This window comes from Saccopteryx leptura, chromosome 3, assembly GCF_036850995.1.
Source record: "Saccopteryx leptura isolate mSacLep1 chromosome 3, mSacLep1_pri_phased_curated, whole genome shotgun sequence".
In the NCBI taxonomy this organism is placed as follows: Eukaryota; Metazoa; Chordata; class Mammalia; order Chiroptera; family Emballonuridae; genus Saccopteryx; species Saccopteryx leptura.
The window spans coordinates 84,667,977-84,686,279 of record NC_089505.1 but is presented as its reverse complement, the minus strand read 5'-3'; the positions used below and the strand labels follow the sequence as shown (position 1 = coordinate 84,686,279).

The 18,303-nt window shown below is 62.4% G+C and overlaps 1 protein-coding gene across 9 annotated transcripts in view; it reads right to left on the bottom strand.

Moving 5' to 3' along the window:
* Positions 1–18,303, bottom strand: part of PLCH2 (phospholipase C eta 2) — a 63,879-nt gene that overhangs the window by 31,694 nt on the left and 13,882 nt on the right. For 2 of the 9 annotated variants that reach the window (XM_066374840.1, XM_066374846.1), the window contains exon 1: positions 3,185–3,319. The exons of 6 other annotated variants lie outside the window; for them this stretch is intronic. In XM_066374840.1, the coding sequence (XP_066230937.1) occupies positions 3,185–3,227 (43 nt within the window). In that variant the 5' untranslated portion in view covers positions 3,228–3,319. Of the gene's footprint in view, positions 1–3,184; positions 3,320–12,548; positions 12,557–18,303 lie in introns of those variants that run through there. One more of the 9 variants, XM_066374843.1, reaches the window with a different exon arrangement.

The following is an 18,303-nucleotide window of genomic DNA, read 5'->3' as shown; positions in this document are numbered from 1 at the left end:
CACCTGGCCTTCCCCTGCCATCCCAGCAGAGCCTGGGACCTCCTTGCACCCAGCCAGGGTCAGTGCAACCTCAGCGAGGGTCCCTCCCAAGGCAGCTCCCCATCCCCCTTGCTGCGGCCGGGGGGGGGGGGGAGACAGTCCCCACCTCAGCTACTTCAGTGGCATTAATCACATTCGACAGTCCTGTGGAGAGGGCTCTATTAATAGCCGTCCACAGCCTCCTGCCCTCACAGGTGCCCTAGTTCATGTGTTCTGGGGGCTCCTGACAAGTGTGGATGCTGGGAGGGGCCTGGGGGCAGGCCCACATGCCCCCACAGTGGCCCAAGCTTCCTGGAGGGAGGCGCCCAGCCTGTGCGGGGAAGGGGCCCCAGGGAGCCCCTGGTAAGCAGCGAGAAAGGAAGAGAGGCTCGCAGCAGTGACCAGGAGTGGGGGCACTTTCCTGAAAAGTCACCAGATGGAGCCGGGCCTGCCTGTTGGGAGGAGAGGAAACTCCAGCAGGGTGAGGGAGGGGCCGTAGCTCCCAGGGAGGGGTCCTCAAGGCTTTGGTGGAGCCAGTCCTGCTTCCCACCGCAGACTCACAGTTGGGAAGGGGGCCAGGCAGCAGCTGGCAGGGCTGGAGGGCCACAGGGCAGAGCAGGCAAAGAGCCATCGAGGAGACAGAAACAGAAGAAGGCTGTCCTCAGCCTCCACTCCTCCTGCCAGGGCAGCTGTGCCTCACCCCTCAGAGGCAGCTTCCTCGAGAGCCCTGGGGCCTCCGTGTGGAGCGGACATGGCCAGGCCAGGCCTCCAAGTTTGACTCTGCACCTCAGGCAAGACCCCCACTTTGCTCCCCTGCCTGGGGGCTGGGCCAGCTGTCTGTCCCTTCCTCCTGTCCTGAGGTAGAGCCTCCCTGGGTCTCACCTGACTCTTTTCTGTGCTGTCCCCTCATGCATGCTGACCACTGACCAGGAGTGGTCAAGCCCCAACAGTGGACAACTCTCTGCCGTAGGGCTTGCGCACCGCGGAGAATGTCCGAGCAAACAGCAGCACAGCTGACGTGGCCAGGCCTGAGGGCCAGGCCGGCTCCTGACCAACGTGGACCAACCACCCTGGGTCATGTGGAGGTGCGTCTGCAGGTCCCCGGTCTGAGCGGGCTGAGGGACCCCAGGAGAGTGTGGCCTACCATCCCCAAGTCGGGGAGCCCATCGTGGCTCCTAAGGACAGGGCTGATACCACAGCCTTCCTTGGACATGCCGCCTGGGTCCCCACACTTGGACATGGAGCTTGAGGGTCCTTGGTCTGTGGGGGCTGCTGGAGCAGGTAGGTGGACTGTCAGAGCAGCTTACTTCTCTCTTTGGCCTGCCATCCAGCATGGCACAAGGTCATCCTGGAGTTTTTCAAGGGGTGCTGCCCCCGGCAGGTAGAAGCCCTGGGCCAGAGCTGGCCAGGTCAGTGACTTCCTCTCCCCCCCAGCTTCCCAGGGCCTGAGAAAACTTCCTGTCCCTGTCCTGGGGGGTGTCCAATGCCCCACCGGAGGCCCACAGCCACGCCCACGCCCACAGTGTTCCCACAGGAAGCCGGTCCAGCCAGCAGGAGCCCACATGCATGCACCATGCTGAAATCGAGGTCCCAGGAAGAAACAGACACTTCTGATTCCTCAGCCCCCCCCCGTGAGGCCCCTCCCTGGCAGCCGATGTGAACGCAGGGCGCTGGCACTGAGACTGCCCACCCCCCTGCATCTCCCTGACACACAGCCCACCCCAGGAGAGGAGCACTGGTCCTCAGGCTGTCCGGAAAGAAGGTGCCAGGAGCAGGGAGACCATCGTCATCAGCTCATTAGCTGTGCAGATGGAGGGCCGGACGAGACTCCAGCCATCTGCTCAGCTCTATGCTGCACATTTGAGATCTTTCTCTCCCTGGGAATAGGGCACCCGCATGCCCCTCCCAGCATGCAATCACGCCGGGAGTGTGTGCACCGCCAGCCCCACCTACACCTGCCACACTGTCCTCCATTCACAAAGGGCATCTCAGATGGGGGGGGGGGTGCGGGAGCGGGAGTGGGAGGGGACGGCCACATGGGCCAGGCACACTCACTTTGAAGGCTCACATCCACCCCGTGAAGGCCACCCGCCCATGCTGTCCCTCTCTTCCACAAGAGGCTCAGAAAGGGCTGGTGCCTTGCCTGAAGTCACACAGCTCATCAGAGGCACCGTCAGGAACACATAGAAGGCATCCTCGGTATGCCCGGCACCCTACACATGCTCCCCGAGTCTCCCCAGACACTCCCCTGTGCCCACGCCAAGCAGAGGGCAGCAGACGTCGAGTCCAGGACAGCCAGGATCCACACAAATCCACCAGAAGGCCAGCTCCTCCTTGGATCCCAGCCCTTAATCAGGAAGTTCTGCTGCTCTCTGACCCAAGTCATTCCTGCTGCAACTTGTGATCCTGGCCCCCAGGCCCTCACTGCCTCTCCTCACTCCTTGCCCAGGTCACTCCTGCTGCACTGGAGGCAGACGGAAACCCTGCCTCACAGAAGTTCTGTCCCATCGGGTCCCTGAAGGATAAGCCTTGACACCATATACCGGTCCCTCCTTGTGCCCAAGCTCCGTGGTGCCAGGTATCCCTGGGCAGCCACAGTGGGCTCCTGCCACCCCTGACGATCTGTGCTGTCTTCCCAAGGCAGTGCCCAGACCCCCAGGTCTGGGCAAAGGCAGAGTTGAGCAAGAAACCTCTCTCCCAGGTGCGAAGACCAGAGCCTGGAGCTCAGCCAATACAGTCCCCTCAGGGAAGGCGGCCACTGCCCTGTCCATGGTGCTGACCAAAGTCGGCCACCACGCTCCACACGCCCTGGACAAGGGGGAAGGTGGGGTTGAATTAGGCGAGCCCCCAGGGTCCCACAGACCAGGACACCCCAGCTATGACCTAACTGAGGCTGGTGTCTGCCGGGAGCAGGCTGGAGGTCAGGGACCCTGTGGGTTGACCTTGGGGACACTTCCTCCTGCCACCCATCAGGATTGCCTCCACCCTGCACTGGGAGATGCCAGCACAGCAGGGAATCGGGTATTCCCAGAGACCCCCAGAGAAGGGATCAAGCCCTGCTTGTGTGGGGGTCAGTGGGTCACCAACTGGCAGCTCAGCAGCTGCACTGGGCTCCCTGCAGGGGTGGCCACAGCCCGGTTCTTTGAGCCCCTCCTATCGCTCTTACCTTGGTCCTGGCTGAGTCCGCCAGGGTCCCCCGGCTCTCCCATGGCCTGTGGGCAGCACCCTGGCCACAGCTCGCACTGCCTGAGGGGGCCAGGGCAGCAGGCTGGCCCTGCGCGTCCCTGCGCCCATGCCAGTCAACATCCACAGCGCTGCCTGAGCTGCTTGCCGGACCGCCCCTCCCTCGGGAGCCCCGCCCGCCTTAACCCTTCGCAGCCTGGGAGCGAGCAGCCAGGTCCCACAGTGAGTGGGGGTGGCATTCAGCGGCCAGCCTGGGGCAGAGGGCTGTGCCACATTCTCCGTCCTCACTGGGGATCCCGGGACAAACCTAGCCCCCTGCCCTCCTGGCCTCCAGGTCCTGCTACCGGCTTCTGCCTCCCCAGGAGCTGAATGTGCCCCAGCTGGCAGCCCTCCCCCCCACCCCGTTCAACCATAGGGTCCCTCTATCATTCCACACAGCCTCCCCTCAAGCCCCATGGGCTGGATCCAGGACAAGCCCCCACAGAGGCCCAGCACTTTGGGTAGTTAGGGTGACAGCCCCCTGGCTGCCCTTGTCAGGGGTCTGTGCACAGAGAGTGGAAACGGGGCCCAGGAGCCCCAGCTCTCTGAGAGCCACATGCCTCCTGTGCGCCTGCCCCGCCACCCCCACGGGCCCCTCAGTGAGGGTCCCGCAGAAGCCCCTGGTGTCTGGGGAATGGTGGGGGTTGCTGGAGTGCAGGAGAAGAGTCCCCGCTTCAGCTCACTGTCTGGCCAGGCTGAGTGGAGGGGTTGATGTGTGCTGAGCAGCCCCCCCAACCCCCAAGCCTGCCTTGTTCAGGTTTGACCTGCTGCTCTAGCATCTGAGGGAAGCAACGTTTCCCAGATCAACCAGAGAGATCGCCCTTGGGGCCTGTTTTGAAAACTGACTGCTCTGCCTGCAGCCCAGAGGGTGGCCTGGGGAGGTTTGTGGGGACACAAGAGTCCAAGTTTGAGACAAGCAGGCAGGTGGCATTACCCCAAAGTATGGCCACCTCCAGCCAGGCAAGGCCCCCAGGTGTGGAGGGGGAAGGAAGCCAGGTCAGCCATCACCACCACCACCTGGATCCTGCCCAGGGACTGCCCTAGGGCCCTCTGCCCAGCTCCCTTAAAGGGGCAGCTGTCCTCCATTCACTACCACTCGTGGAGCCCTGGTCCCTTGGTCAGAGTGTCCACTGCCTGGGGCTCTGAGAGCCTGCCCTGGTGAGCTGACGCTGACTGTCTCTTGTTCACTCTGGTCACATATTCACTCAGCAGTCAGGGTCCCTAGGCCTGTGTCCACCGGGCTAGCAGAGATATCTGAAAGGAGACGCACCTCATGGGACTGACTTCCCCACCGGTTCTGGCCCTTGGGGGTCCTACAGCCAAGTAGGAAGGCTGAGGTGGGGTCTGCAGGCCAAGAGGGGGCCTGTCCAAGCAACAGCACCATGTGCAAATGTGCACGAGGTGGCCAGAGGCTGGGGAGCAACGGTGGGAGGGGGCTCCAAAAATCCCCTCAGACATCCCCCTCTGGGAGAAAGCCAGCAGCCCCAGATTCTCAGGAGAGGAGAAACTGAGGCAAGGAGCAAGGAGGGAGAGGAGATGTGAGGGGAAACTGGACAGACCCAGGAGAGTGGAGGTGACAGAGAGGGACATGCAGGCCACAGGGTCGGGGGGGGGGGCAGAGTGGAGCTCAGGGCCCAGCCTAGTGTCCTCAGAGTGGACAGAAGGCCACTGACCACTCCTCTGCAGTGAAGCTGAGACTGAAGTTCAAGTTCTGATGAATAATCCATGGTGTCGCCAGCCCCGCCCACCACCCTGCTGGCCCAGCGAGATGATTTCCGTTACCACCGCCTGCAATTAAATGCGGTGAGTAAAAGCCGCCTGCTGCGCCCGTTAATTTGCTTAAGATTCTCATCTCCTAAATCTCCTCTCTGGGCATTTAAGCAAAAATTCTGTCTTGGAGAGCACTTGGCCTCGCAGGCTGTGGGCGGGGCAGCAAGTCCCCACTGGGCACCAGAGGTTCAATTCCTTTCTTGTTTGAAAAGGGGTTGGAATAAACAGTTCCTGCCAGGTGACTGGGCAGCGAGGCTAGGGCCCCTGTCTGAGCCCCTGGGGGCGAAAGGAGGGGTGCCTGACACCCTGGAGCCCCCTTTCTGCCATCCCAAGCCCTGCTGCGCCCGCCCCGCAGGCCACACTGCCCCTCTGCAGCGGCTACCTCTCTCCCTTGCCTCCCTCCCAGGGGGCTTCGCCCCTACACTGGCTGCACTGACCAGATCTGTTTCCTGTGTCCTGCCCTGTGGCTGCGGGGCAGAGGCCTGGTGTGGCAAGGGAGGGGTGTCCTCATCCCCTGGAGACAGAGCCCAGGCCTGGACACCCAGCGCCATCACCCCTGCTTACCCCCTGCTCCTGGGACTGAGTCCTCACCTTCCAAGTCTAAGTAAGCGTCTGTGTCTGGGCAGGGAGTCAGCCTGAGGCTGCCTCTGGCCCTGAGCTCCAGCTTCTTGTCCCAAGTGTTGCCAGAAGAAGGCTGGAGGAAGCTGAGCCTTAAGACTTGGGACCAGCCCAAACCTCGAGCCCACCGCAGCTCTGGGTTCCTGGCCAGGCCCGCAATGGGGCAACGCCTGTCCCCCTCCGTGCCTCAGTGTGTTTGCCTGCGCAGTGGGAACACCGCTCCCAACGACCACGTCCGCGCTGGGGCCTGCCGAGCCCGTCCCTCCTCGCCCAGGGCTTCCCCACCCAGAGCGGACTCCGGGGGTCCAGCCCCTCGAACCTCATGTCTTTCCAGACCCACAGCATCTCCTCTGGTTCTGTCTCAGGGGAGGAGGGCTTGAGATAGGACAGAGGTCCCCAAGGGCGGAGGCTGCTCGGGGTCTCAGCGAGAGCAGAACGTGGGCCCCTGACCTCCACAGCCACCAGCACCCCGCCACGCCCTGCAGCCTGCTTTCCGCGGGCAGTTTCACGCTTGGGCCGGGTCAGCGGGGAACCCCACAAGGTGTCTGTGTGTGTGCACCTGTGTGTGCCTCTGTGTGTGCACCTGTGTGTGCCTAGGGGTTGGAGGGAGCGCCACCCTCTACAGCCTGCGTCAGAATTAACAACAAACACACTTGAAAAGGAAAAACAGCCCCAAAGAGACCCAGGGACAGAAGACTCTGGCGAAGACCCAGAAATGGGGCCACTAGTGCCAGGTGACCTGGGAATACAGCAAAGGTGCCCCGCCATGTCCCTCCTCCTACTCCTCTGAGGCCGCCTCAGAACGCTGCCCCGGAGGCCACCGCTGCCACCCTCCTCACTTTTCAGGTAGGGAAACTGAGGCACAGGGGTCTTGCCCAGGGTTCACAGACAGGCAAACGCAGAGCCATGACCAGGACCCAGACCCTGACCGCTGGCCACCCACACCGCAGCTCCCCCTCCAGGTGGGCCCCCCAGTGGTCACATGGGGCCCCTGCTGCCCCTCCCCTCCACGTCAGGCCACGGCACGGCACGTCCTGACCCCTCACAAAAGTGGTGAGCACTTGTTTAAAGATGGAAGGGCAGCCCCTCAAGTGACAAGATGGTACCGAGAACTCTACCCCCGCCACCAGGAGAGACATGGCCCAGAAGGCGTGTCTCTGGGAGTTCTGTAAATTATTCAACATCAAAGCCAATTCTGTGCTGCTTTCTTGCCCGGTGTCAGGGCTCTGTGATAGGTGGCTCCTGATAAGGAATTAAGCTGCCCTGAAGGACGTGGTTCCACACCCGCCACACTTACTCAACCCACCAGCACGGTCTGAGCAACCTCCTGCTTCAGGAAGCAGCTGGGAAGGCGGAGGTAAGTGGCACATGGAGGGCAAGGGACATAGCCCCAGGCCCAGATTCCCACATGGAGTCCCCTCTCCCCTAGTGATGAGCTAAACCCAGGGCTGGGTCCTGGGCATGAGGTACCTGAGGAGCACATGGCCTGGCCAGGAAGTAGGATAAACCAGGGGGAACCAGATTGATCACAACTGCTCCAGATGACCACAGCTGTGAGGGTGAGCTGTAAGGCCAGGAAGGATGGCACTGAGGTCCTACCACAGTGCAGCCAGCGCAGGTCGAGCTGCAGAGAGGGGGCGTCTGGAAAGACCCCTGCGAAAGTGGGACCTACGCAAGCCCAAGAAACTGGACAGACATAAGGTGCAGGGCAAACAGCCAAGGGAACCCAGTGGCAGAGGCCCTGCGCTGCTCTGGGCCTGGCGTTCCTGCCTGTCCGAGACTGTACTCACTACCCGTGCTAGCCTCAGACAGCGTGTGAACCTCCCTCCTGGTCTCCCCACACCCCGCACGGCCAGCAGACAGCTCCAAAAAAAACCACGGCTAACTTCTCGGCAGAAGAACGGAATAAATAAAGACATGACAACAAGGAACGGTTGGATCTGAGGTCCACAGTGTTGGTGGGCAGCAGGGGAGTTAGGGTGGTCATCATCCCCACAGCATCCCTGAGGGTTGCCCAGGGCCAGAGGGAAGCGGAGATCCCACCACTGGTGACCGACTCCAATCCCAGAGCCCAGGGGCCGCAGCCGGACTGCTGGAAGGACGCTGGGACAACGGGTGCTTCAGGTGCACAATGGGATGAGAGGGCAGCCAGTGGAGGCCACAGCCAGCCAGAGGGATGAGGGCTTCAGGAAGGTTCATCCTGACTGGTCACAGCTACGCCCACATGTCCAACCCCCTCGTGCCCAGGGGCCAGATCCCCATGGGGACAGACCCACGTGCCCTTGCCAGCGGCACCTGCAACCACAACACCCATCCACTCACCTCCCTCCTCACTGCCCACAGTGCACAGCTCTGCAGCCCCTGCTCAGGCCAAAGGGGCCTCGCCAACGTCATCGAGTCAGGGCCCTGCCTGGTCTGCCGTAACCCCATTGCCGGGAGCCCTTGGGATCAGGCCCTGCCCTCGCCGCCCTGCACCAGCCTGACCTAGATTCTGTGCCTGCAGGCGGCGGCCGAGCAGAGCCGCAGCCAGCCTGGCACTGACACAGGCAGGCCAGGTTCCAGGGCAAAGGCCACCCCCAGCCACCAGCCCAGCCCACCCAGGGACACCCTCCCCACAATGCCCCCGGCAAAGTCTCTTAGGAGCAAGCTGCCCATGACCTGCACCTACCCCTGCCCACAGCCTGGGCCCCACGGCAGGCCGAGCTGGCTCCCCAGGACCCGGGCCACCCCTGCAGCCGAGCTGACCATTTGCTGTGCCCCCTGGGTGTGGGCACACTGGGCCACCTGCCCTGATTAAAGATACATAAATCCCTGAAATGAGAAGCATACACATGAAAATGTATACAAATCCACCCCTGCCTCTGGCTCTAGGGAGCCCTGGGCAGGGTCAGGCCGGGAACGGGGTCCCTGGAGGGTCACCGCACCTGCAAAGCCCAGGAAAGACCAGACCACCCCACTGGAGGGCAGGGCCTCTTGGGGCTTGGGGCCTGGGGGGCAGAGCGCTTCCTCCGAGCTGGGCCCAGAGCAGGAGTTGAGGGGCTGAGGGCACCAAGGGGCCTGAGCAAGGTCAGTGCGTGCCGCCTGGGGCCTGTCGACGGGATCAGGATGGAGCCAGGGGAGAGAAGAGCGAGGGCTGGGAGCTGCCCGCCGGACCCCTCCCTGGACGTCAGCACGTCCCCTCTCGTCCCCTCTCACTGTGCCAACGACGGAAGGCACTGTCCCGCGGTGCTCACCTGACACCATCCTTCCTCCAAATGCCGCCTGCCCTGGTCTCTCGTGATGACACAATTTTGGGTAAAAATTATGCCTAAATACACTACACTGAGATACCACGTGTTTGGTGGTGTTCCCTGGCAGCATGGGAACCGTTTTAAAATCCTGAGTGGGAGCATATGAGTCCCCAAAGACAAACCGAACAAACGGTCCGATGGGACTCGTGGTTCACGTAGAATGTGTCACCAGAACTCGCACGTGGGACAGTCAGGTGGCCCTGGGGCAGGGGGGAATGCAGGGTATGGCCCATGGTTAGTCCCAGCGGGGTGTCTGGGGCTTGAAGGAGGCTGCTCTAACCAGCTGGCACCTGCCAGGTTCTGAAACTGTGCACTCAGGTGGGACCAGGTGCCCAGGCGGTGGTGCAACAAGCAGCCCAGACCCTCAGAGTGTCGTGTTATCCTGAAGCACAACTAGATGCAGTTGGCCCGGAAGAGGGGAGAGGCCCCCATGTGTGCGGGAGGGGCTGGCACACGCTGCGTACTGCCACACCCCCAGATTTAATCACTTTGCGCCACAGGAGCACTGGTTGCGTAAGCACAGATATTAAAAGCTAGCAAGACTCGAGCACACAAGAGGCTGATGAGGAGAATTAAACTCGGTCTCAAGATGGTCCACGCGAAGACAGGTCTGCGAGGACAGGTCCACGGGGACAGGTCTGAGCTGGGCACCTCTTTGGGCACAGGGCTGTACCGCCCACTGCCACCCCGGTGCCCAGGCTCCCGCCCGGCACACAGCTTGCTCTGGTTAAGTGCTCATTGAGCAGTCCCCCCCCCCCCCAGGATGCATATCCAGATAGGTGGGAGGGGCACTGTCCTGGTGACACCCCCACCTAAGCCATCTTCCCTGAGATTTGGCTGCGAACCCGGTCGAAACCAGAGTGAGCCACCTTCCGAGGGCACAAGGTCTGCCCATGAGGCAGCCAGCCTCCGACTTGGGGTGCCTGTCTGTCCACTCTCAGGCGTTGTAGTCAGACCTGGGTTCTGGTCCTTCTGTGACTTGGGCAACCAGCAGTAGGAGGCCGCGTCGGGGAGGCCGGGGTGAGAGCAGGAGCTCAGGGCACCTGGGAGACACGATCTCTCTCCTTCACAACCAAAGACCCCGAGACACCACTGGACCAGAGTGCCTGCCCTCTAGGCAGAGGTCTTCACGGTCTGTTGGGAGGCAGAGGAGAGACCCCTCCAGCCCCAATGCAGCACACAGCACAGTAGGCTCAGCATTGAGCAGGGCAGTGGGCACTGCCCACAGGGTGGTCACTCCTGGGTATCTCATTTCCATCAGCCCTCTGCTCAGCTTCTCCGAGGCCCCAACCTGGCTGGTCACCTTCCTTTGTGTCAGGGTTCCCATGGACAACGGAACCAGGGGTGGTGACTGGTCACGCTCCACAACACATAGTGACTTCCTCACGTGTCCCCCTGACCCACACCTTCACCCTCAGCCTGGGGTGAGTCAGCCCGGGACGGAGAATGTGGGGAGCCCGGGCACCATGCCCTTGGCCTGCCTGACCCTCTCCTTGCCCTCTGTCCTCCCAGCCCCCGCCCATGGACCATGTGGGCCCAGCCGCCATCCACTGCTGCACACTCAAATGTTTATTTTTTCTTTAGCGCCAAAAAAAGGAAAAGAAGGAAGGGGGTGAGTCACTGAGGATAGTCAAGCAAAGAGCAGAGGGTGCAGCTGCCTCACCAGAGGCAGGACCCGAACTGCCTGCCCCAGCCTCACCCCAGGTGCCAGGTCAGCCTGGGCTCAGAGTGAGTGCTGATCAGCCACCAGGAACATGACTCTCCTCCAGCCAGACGCCCGGAGGAAAGCTGCCTCTCTCAGGGAGCTCTCCCCAACCACCTGCATGCCCCCCCCAGGCATGGAAGGAGGCTGTCCAAGGAGCTGGGCCCTCCACACACCCCTGGGAGGAGGGGCACCTTTCTATCTTGGTTCCCAGAGCATCTGAGCCCCCCATTCATTTGGGGTGAGACTCAGGCGCCCAGAGAGCAGGCATTGGGGGCAGAGGCCAAGGCCAAGAATACAGTGACCCTGTGTCACAGTCCACAAGCTGCTGAGGGTACAGGTCTCCCAAAACCCTGGTCCCCCACAGCCCCCACCCACCCTCAGGTCCCCAACCTCAGAGAGCACAGGTGCAGGTGAAAGTCCCAGCGAGTCGGGGGCAGCCTGGCCCAGATCGGCCACTCAGGGCCAGATCTCGTTCTTGTCCCACAGGGATGAAGCCACCAGCTGGTCACTCCGGGCTGGCTCCCCAAGCACCCCACATCGTGACCCACCCTGAGTGCCCCAACCCCAGGCCACCCTTGCTAAGAGCTGGCCGGAATGGTGACTGACAGGACAGGACCGAAAGCCACTGCAGCCACGTGTAGATGCCGAGCACTGGAGAGCCCAGCCCTGGACACAGCTCCCTGCTCCTTAGGAAAGGGGATGGCCAGGCTGGGGCCCAGGCTGGACAGAGAGGACCTGAACCAAAGGCCTGCCAGGGAAGATGCCAACGGCCTTCGTGGCGACCCCGTCACGGGAGGGAATCTCGGGTCCCTTCCTGCTAGAGCCACACTGGCTCAGAGACCGGCTCTCTGCCGGCCACACACAGGCCCCTCCCCAGACCTGGAACGCAGAGGGCTGGTCCTCCCAAGACAGGGTGGGCTACAGACCTTGGAGTCCTGCCGGAGGAGCAGGCCCCCTCACTCCTCCCACCAAGACCTTTGGACAAACCAAAGTCACAGGAAGTCCCAACTCCCTAGTTGACGAAGGGGAAATTGAGTCAAGGGTGGGGAAGCACTGAGCCCAGGTCCCCAGAGTGGACCAGGACCCCTCCTTTCCATCCCCCCCTGCCCTGCAGGGGCTGTGAGCACAGGAAGCTGCCTGGGTCCCCAACCTGGCCAAGCCACCCCAGTGACCTCATGTGTCTCCAGAGCAGCACCCCAAGGTGACAGACGAGTTACCACCTGGGGCTTTTTAAGGCACAGCTGAGTGCAAGGGGGCAATTTCAGTGTTTCTGATAAGACAGGAGAGCCCAAGACCAGAGTGAGCGGGGCTTCGCTGCCTCCCCCCCCCCCCGGCCCCGTGATGTCCCAGGCACCTGTGGGGAGACAGCCGCAGTGTGTAGGGGCAGGTGGGGCAGGACGGTGGCCTGGTAGGATGGGGGTGGGCCCTTTTTGCTGCACAACTAGGGGCTGTTCTGTTCTGGCAGCCCCGTCCCCCTCCTGTCCTGTCCCCAGCAGCAGCTGGGGGAGGCACCAATCGGACCACGGCCAGGAGAGGTGTCTCGTGCCGGGAGCCAGAGCTCAGGGGAAAGTGTTTGACCTGACAGGTGGTCTGGCGACTTGGTGACCCCAACCGGAGATGGCCACAGGGTGTGAGAGGGGGATCCCTATGCTCAATGTCCCCACGTGCGTGTGCCTGACTCTCCCCCTGAGCGTCCGTCGGTCCCCATCATCTGTCCATCTGTCCCTCCACTCTCCTGAGAAAGCCCCCAGTGGCTGTCCCTGCCCAGTTCCTCGGCCACCCATCCAGCTCAAGCCGCCAGGTCTCTGCAGTAAACCCCTGCAAGCAGAACCAGGCAGGATGGGGGCAGCCCAGGGACAGACAGCACCTGGCACCCCGTCACTCCAGGCCCTGCATGCTCACTATGTGACCTGCCCCCAACTCACCCTGTCGATCCCGGGGGCCGGACGCCCTTGCTCACAGGCGCAGAACACACCAAGCCCAAAATAGCCCCACACTGTATGTGTGCCGGCGCCCACCGGGGAGCGTAACAGAGGCAGACACAGCTGCAGAGGCGCTTTAAAAATATACCAAACACACAAACACAGTCCACCCGCCCACCGGAAGGCCAGCCCCCGCTCACAGCTGCTCATAGGTACAGGTGAAGGTGGGGGCATGGGGGGTGCAGCAGGGGTAGAGGGTGCCCTGAGAACACTCAGGCTGCTGCCCTTTCCATCCCGCACCTCTGCAGAGGACAGGACCTTCCACCCCCACTCCCCAGACTTTAGGGAGGAATGGTCTCCCAGCAGGCTGGCCACAGTCAGCGCACCTCGGCAGGAGCAGGATCGCGGAGCTAGCTATGCAGGCTCTAACCCCGCCCCCCAAGACCAAGGCCTCCTCCAGGGGCCCTGGGGCCCCACCTGCTCTCCTGTGCTCCCCCCCAACTCTGCAGACATCCTGCAAACCACTGAGGCACGGAGACCCCTCCCCAGGGAGGCAAGATGAGCCTATCAGGCTCTGTGGAGGGAGGGCGTAGTAGAAGCCCTTTCTTAACAGCTCTGGGCCTCTACCAGACCAGAGCGCATGTCCAGCCTGGGCAGGTAGATGGGGCACCTGCTGGGCCTCTGGCAGCTGCTCCTCCAGGGAAGCCAGCACCCAGTCCAGATCCCACTGGCCTTGGCTCCCACTCTAGTGATCCTGGGGTAGGGCGGCCCCCTGCCCCACTACAGCAGGGGAGCACCTGAGAAATGGGGCCCAGTGGTTCTTCTTCAGAGGTGGCCTCCTGCCTACTGACAGCCCAGCAGGGCCCAGACACCACAAAAGTCAACCCAGCCCCCTGAACAGGAAGAGAAGCTCACAGGTGCTCACCGCTTCCCCTCCCCAAATTCAGGGGCCTCATCCAATGGGGGGCCCCATCACACCCAGCACACCTCAGGAAGCCTGGGCTCTGCCATCAGACCACCCTTTCCCAGCAGAGTCTGGGCCCACGCAGGGCAACACTGGTCTGCCTGCTGAATGGGAGGTCTGCAGCCTCGGACCCCCAGAGCCTCCTCCATGAGTCAACGCTCAGCGGACCCTTCGATTGCAGCCCCTCCCAGAGTGCAGCCATGCCACACTATGCCGGGCAGAACAGGCGGCCCGGGGAGGGCTGGATGGGTAAGGACGACCCCCTGAGGGGGCACAGGCTGGCTTTGCTCTTGGGGAGCAAACCCTTGTCTGCCCCTTTTTACCCCCAAACCCACCAAGGCAAACAGAGACCCTGTGGTTGGCCCCAGGCTGCCCTGGGATTACATGGTGGCCAGTGCCACTGCGGCCTGACACTGCGGCCCCACAGCCTGGCCTGGAAACCGCTGCTCAGAAACTTGCTCTTGTGTCACGGCCCTGCCTCTGCAGCAGGCAGGGTGCTGCCAGCCCAGGGCCCCTTCTTCAAGGCAACCTGGGGCAGGACTCCCACCACACTCTGCCCACCCTGGCGAAGCTCAGGCCTGGAGCCAGGTGAGATGTCTCCAAGCCTCGGGCCCTCAGGGCTCTCCCCTGGTGCTGGGGCTCCCCTCGCTGCCCCCACCCCCTGCTCCAATGTTGGCCACAATCCTGGGGAGAACAGGAGCCACAGCAGCTCACCAGCTGGGGGGGGGGACACATGGGAAACACACAGTCAGGCAGGACCCATGACTGGAATCTACAGGGGTGAGGAGAGGGCATTGAGGGCTGCCAGGGGGTTCTTGTACCCATGGGTAATATGCATGGGCATGCAGACCCCCAAAGGAGCCAAGGGATGTGGACGCTTGGGCCCGAGGACAGAGGACAGTGCAAAGGGTGGAGGGTGGCCCTGGCCTACCTGGGCAGCGTGCTCCCATGACCCCTCCTCAAGGGAGGAGCAGCCAGTGAACACCTACTGCGTGCACCTACACCGAGGACATCTACTGTGTGCACCAACGCCAAGGGCCTCGCCTGCTCACTGCCTGCTGGCCCTGGGCCCCCCACTGGTCACCCCCAACCTCAATATCCTCATCTTTAAAATGAGATAAAAGGACTGGAAATAACAGGTGTTGGGGGTCTCCCAAGACCCAGGCTGCCCAGGTGGGAGGCCAGCGACTGCCTCTGGCTGAGGTCACCTGTCCCCACTGCCCAGGAATGAGTTAAGTGCCTCGCCACACCCAGCAGGGCTCTCCTGAGCAGCTGGGTAGGGGCTGAGGGACCTGGGGGAGAGCTCCCCCTGACCTCTGGAGGGGAGTGTGGACCCTGCCTCAGCCCCAGCCTCCCACTGGTCACCGTGCGGGCTCCTGAATCAAGACAGCAATGTTGGGGCAGGGGGACAAGGGCAGCGGGCAGGACCGGGGCAGACAGGCAGCATCCAGGGTTCTGAGTCCCTGCCCTGGGCAGTCCCTCTCCCCAGCTCCCTCTAGGCCAGCGGCTGCAGCCTCGGAGCTGAGATCAAACGCGTCCACAGGGCTGCTCTCCTGCAGGCCAGGCGGGTGGACGGGCCACTGGGGGACAGGGCCCCGGAAGGAACTTCCTCAGGAGCCTCTGGTCTTCTCCCTGAAGGTCCTCGAACATGGTTCAGCACCTCGGTGACAGTTAGTGGCCTGCAAGGGCCTCAGCAGCCAGGGGCCAGAAATAACTGTGGGGGTAGGGAGGCGCCACTGTGCACACCCAGCTCTGGGCTCCAGACCCCTCAGTTAGGACCCAGGGCCAGCCCAGCACCCCCCGGGCCCTCAATCGGTGGTGGACATGAGACCTGGGGAGTCTGTGGGCGGCGCCTGGGAGGTTGGTGTGCAGCCAACGAGAGGCCTCGTTCCTGGAATATGGGGACCCGTCTATTCTAAACTGTTCCCTGAGTCCAGCTTGCAGAGGGCCAAGCAACAGGCCCCCGAAGGCGCCCCTGCTGTAGCAATTTCCCCTCACAACGGGGCGGGCAAGGAAACTCAGCTTCTCTGAGTGTCACCCCCTTCCCACACGTGGCTCATCCCTGTGGCTAACTCACTCCCTCCACCACCACCACCATCCCCACCGTCAGCTCAGGAAGGCTGGTCTCCCTGGTCCAGGACCACCTTGCCCAGGAAGTAGCAGGTGGGGATTTGAACCCAGGCAGCTTTGGCCCACACTTGGCCTCCAGGGAACCCTGCCCAGATCCCGGGAAGCAGAGCACACGGCAGCAGGTCCTGAGCAGAGGGCTCGGGGTAGCAGCAGGCCCATGAATTAGCTCCTTTCATGTTTCCTGAAGGCCTCCCCCTGCGGAGGGAGTGGAGGTGGCAAGGGAGGCACCAGAGACTCCTGGAAAAGTGGGATGTCTCCTGATCAGCTAATGAGGCGCCCAGGGGCCACCACTACACACACACACACACACACACACACACACACACACACACACACACACACTAAGGAACCAGCAGATAAGAAGGGAGCATTAGCACTTGCAATGTCCCAAGAATGAAGGAGGCCTCTGATCAGCATTTTGCAAATGAAGCTCCTCATGATGGGAGGGACTCCAGACCTCTGCTGCTGCCTGGAAGCTAAGCCACAGGAGGGGACAACTACCTCTGCCCCCAGGCAGGCTGTCCCTGACAAGTCTGGGGCACATGGCCCAGCTGGGTGGCGTACTGGGCTCCCCACTGTATTTCAAAGACCTGGGTGGAGGCTGAGGCTCAGGGTGCAGGGAAGCAAACCCACTCATTCCCGTCCCGAGGAGGTTGGGGTCCATGGGTTGAGTGTGGGGAGACACTGAGGCCCACCGCGCTAGCAGCTTCCCCAGCCCAATACCAGCCTCCTGCCTGCACACCAAAGGTCCCTGCACCCCAGCTCAGCTTGGGACACTCAGCAGGAGAAGCTGAGCGCTCAATGGAGCAGGCCAGGAGAATGGGCCAGCAGTGGTGGTCAGCAAAGGCAGCTGGGAGTCTGTTTCACAGGTGAACACATGTGGAGGCCCAGTCCTCTGCCAGGACCACACAGGAGCTGGGGGCAGGACTGGGAGCCAAGGGGAGTCAGCCTCCTTCTGGGGCGGGATCCCCCACCCCTGGAGCTCAGGGTGCTCTGAGTAGATCTGGGAACAGATGTCACTGGGGGAGAAGTGAGGCCTCCTCCAAGGCCTGCCTGACCTTCCACATCCCCCAGGAGGCCAGGACCTCCAGGGCACCCTCCCCACCTCCACCCGGAAGCCTCAGAAGCCGGAGCCAGTGCCCCAGTGCCGGAACCAGGAGACAGGCCAGTCAGGGGCTACCCCTCTGGGCAGCTCTGCTTACAGCCAGGACATCCTCAGCCCATGGGGCCCAGAGGGGTGAGATTTGGGCCCCTGCCTCTGGTTTGCAAGTGTTTGGGAAGAGGATGAGGTGAGTGGGCAACATGACCATTGTAGGGGACTGAGTAGTACCCCCCCCCAAAAAAAAGATGCGTCCACACCTGGAACTTGCAAAAGCGACCTCGTTTGGAAACAGGTCTTTGCAGATGTCACCAAGGATTTGGAAATGAGCTCCTCCTGGATTACTCAGGTGGGCCCTCGATCTATGACCAATGTTCCCTGTAAGAAGAGGGGTAGAGGGGACACAGGGGACCACGCCAGGTAAAGAGGAAGGCAGGCTTTGAAGTGGAGCAGCTGAAGGCCAGGGACACCTGGGGCCACCAGGAGCTGGAAGACTCCAGCAGGCTCCTACCCCACAGGTTTGGGGGAGAGGGGTGCCGGCCCTGCCCACCCTTTGATCTCAGGCTTCTGGCCTCCAGACTATAGACAATAAAGATCTGTAGTTTTAAGTGACTTAGCCTGACGTCATTTGTGCCATCAGCCCCAGGACACTGAGGCAGGGCTGGATGGCAGGCTGTGTGGGTTCAAGAAGTACGCCTTCCAGTGAAAGTGGGTACCTGCGCCTGCCCGGGACATGCTGCCCAGGGAGGCCGACCAGGACAAGGACCACAGTGCAGGAGCCTCCCGAAACCACAGGGAGTGACATGCTCTACTCCAACGACCTGGTCAGAACCCGAAAGAGGTGGGGGTCGACAGTGGTTTAGGGGCCAGCCCATGGTCCCACTGCCGCTAAGGGGAACAGGGGAGGTAACGGAGAACTGGGAGCTGAGGTCAGACCGGAGGCCTCTCAGCAGGTCCGAGAAGAGGGACATTTCAGACACTGGCCCTGTAAGTTCTCCCTGCTTTTCTGTCTCCTACGGGCGGCGCTTCAGATCCTCATGGACCATAAATGGAGCCCGTCACAGTCCCTCCCCGAAGCCTCCTCACGATGTCCCAGCTGCTGGTCCCCTCAGCCCCTCTGAGCACCGCAGGATCTCAGGAAGGAGACCAGAGGCCCCAGCCACCAGCCAGCTGGCCCCTTTTCCCGGGCTGAGAGCAGATACGTGTGCACGTGCACCCTGTGTGCACCTGTGCGTGGTCAGGTGTGCCTGTGAGTGCCCAAGAGTGCCATGTGTGCATCAAGGTGCATGAGTGCTGGGTCTAGGGGGTGGGGGCGGCAATGGACTGGGAGCTGGTCTTGCCGATGGAGGTGAGTGAGAGCTTCAGGGCCTTCCCCCCCCAGATCCCAGGCTGAGCAGAAGGCCCTGCCTGGCCTCTCCTCCCGGCCTCCCTGGACCCAGTGTGCTGGCCACCAGCCCAGCCTCCTGGAGCCACCCCCCACCCCAGGGTCTGATGCACAGCAGGAGCTGAGAAACACAGGTGTGAGGAGCTGCTCTGATCTGTGGGGGTGGAGACCCCGAATCCAT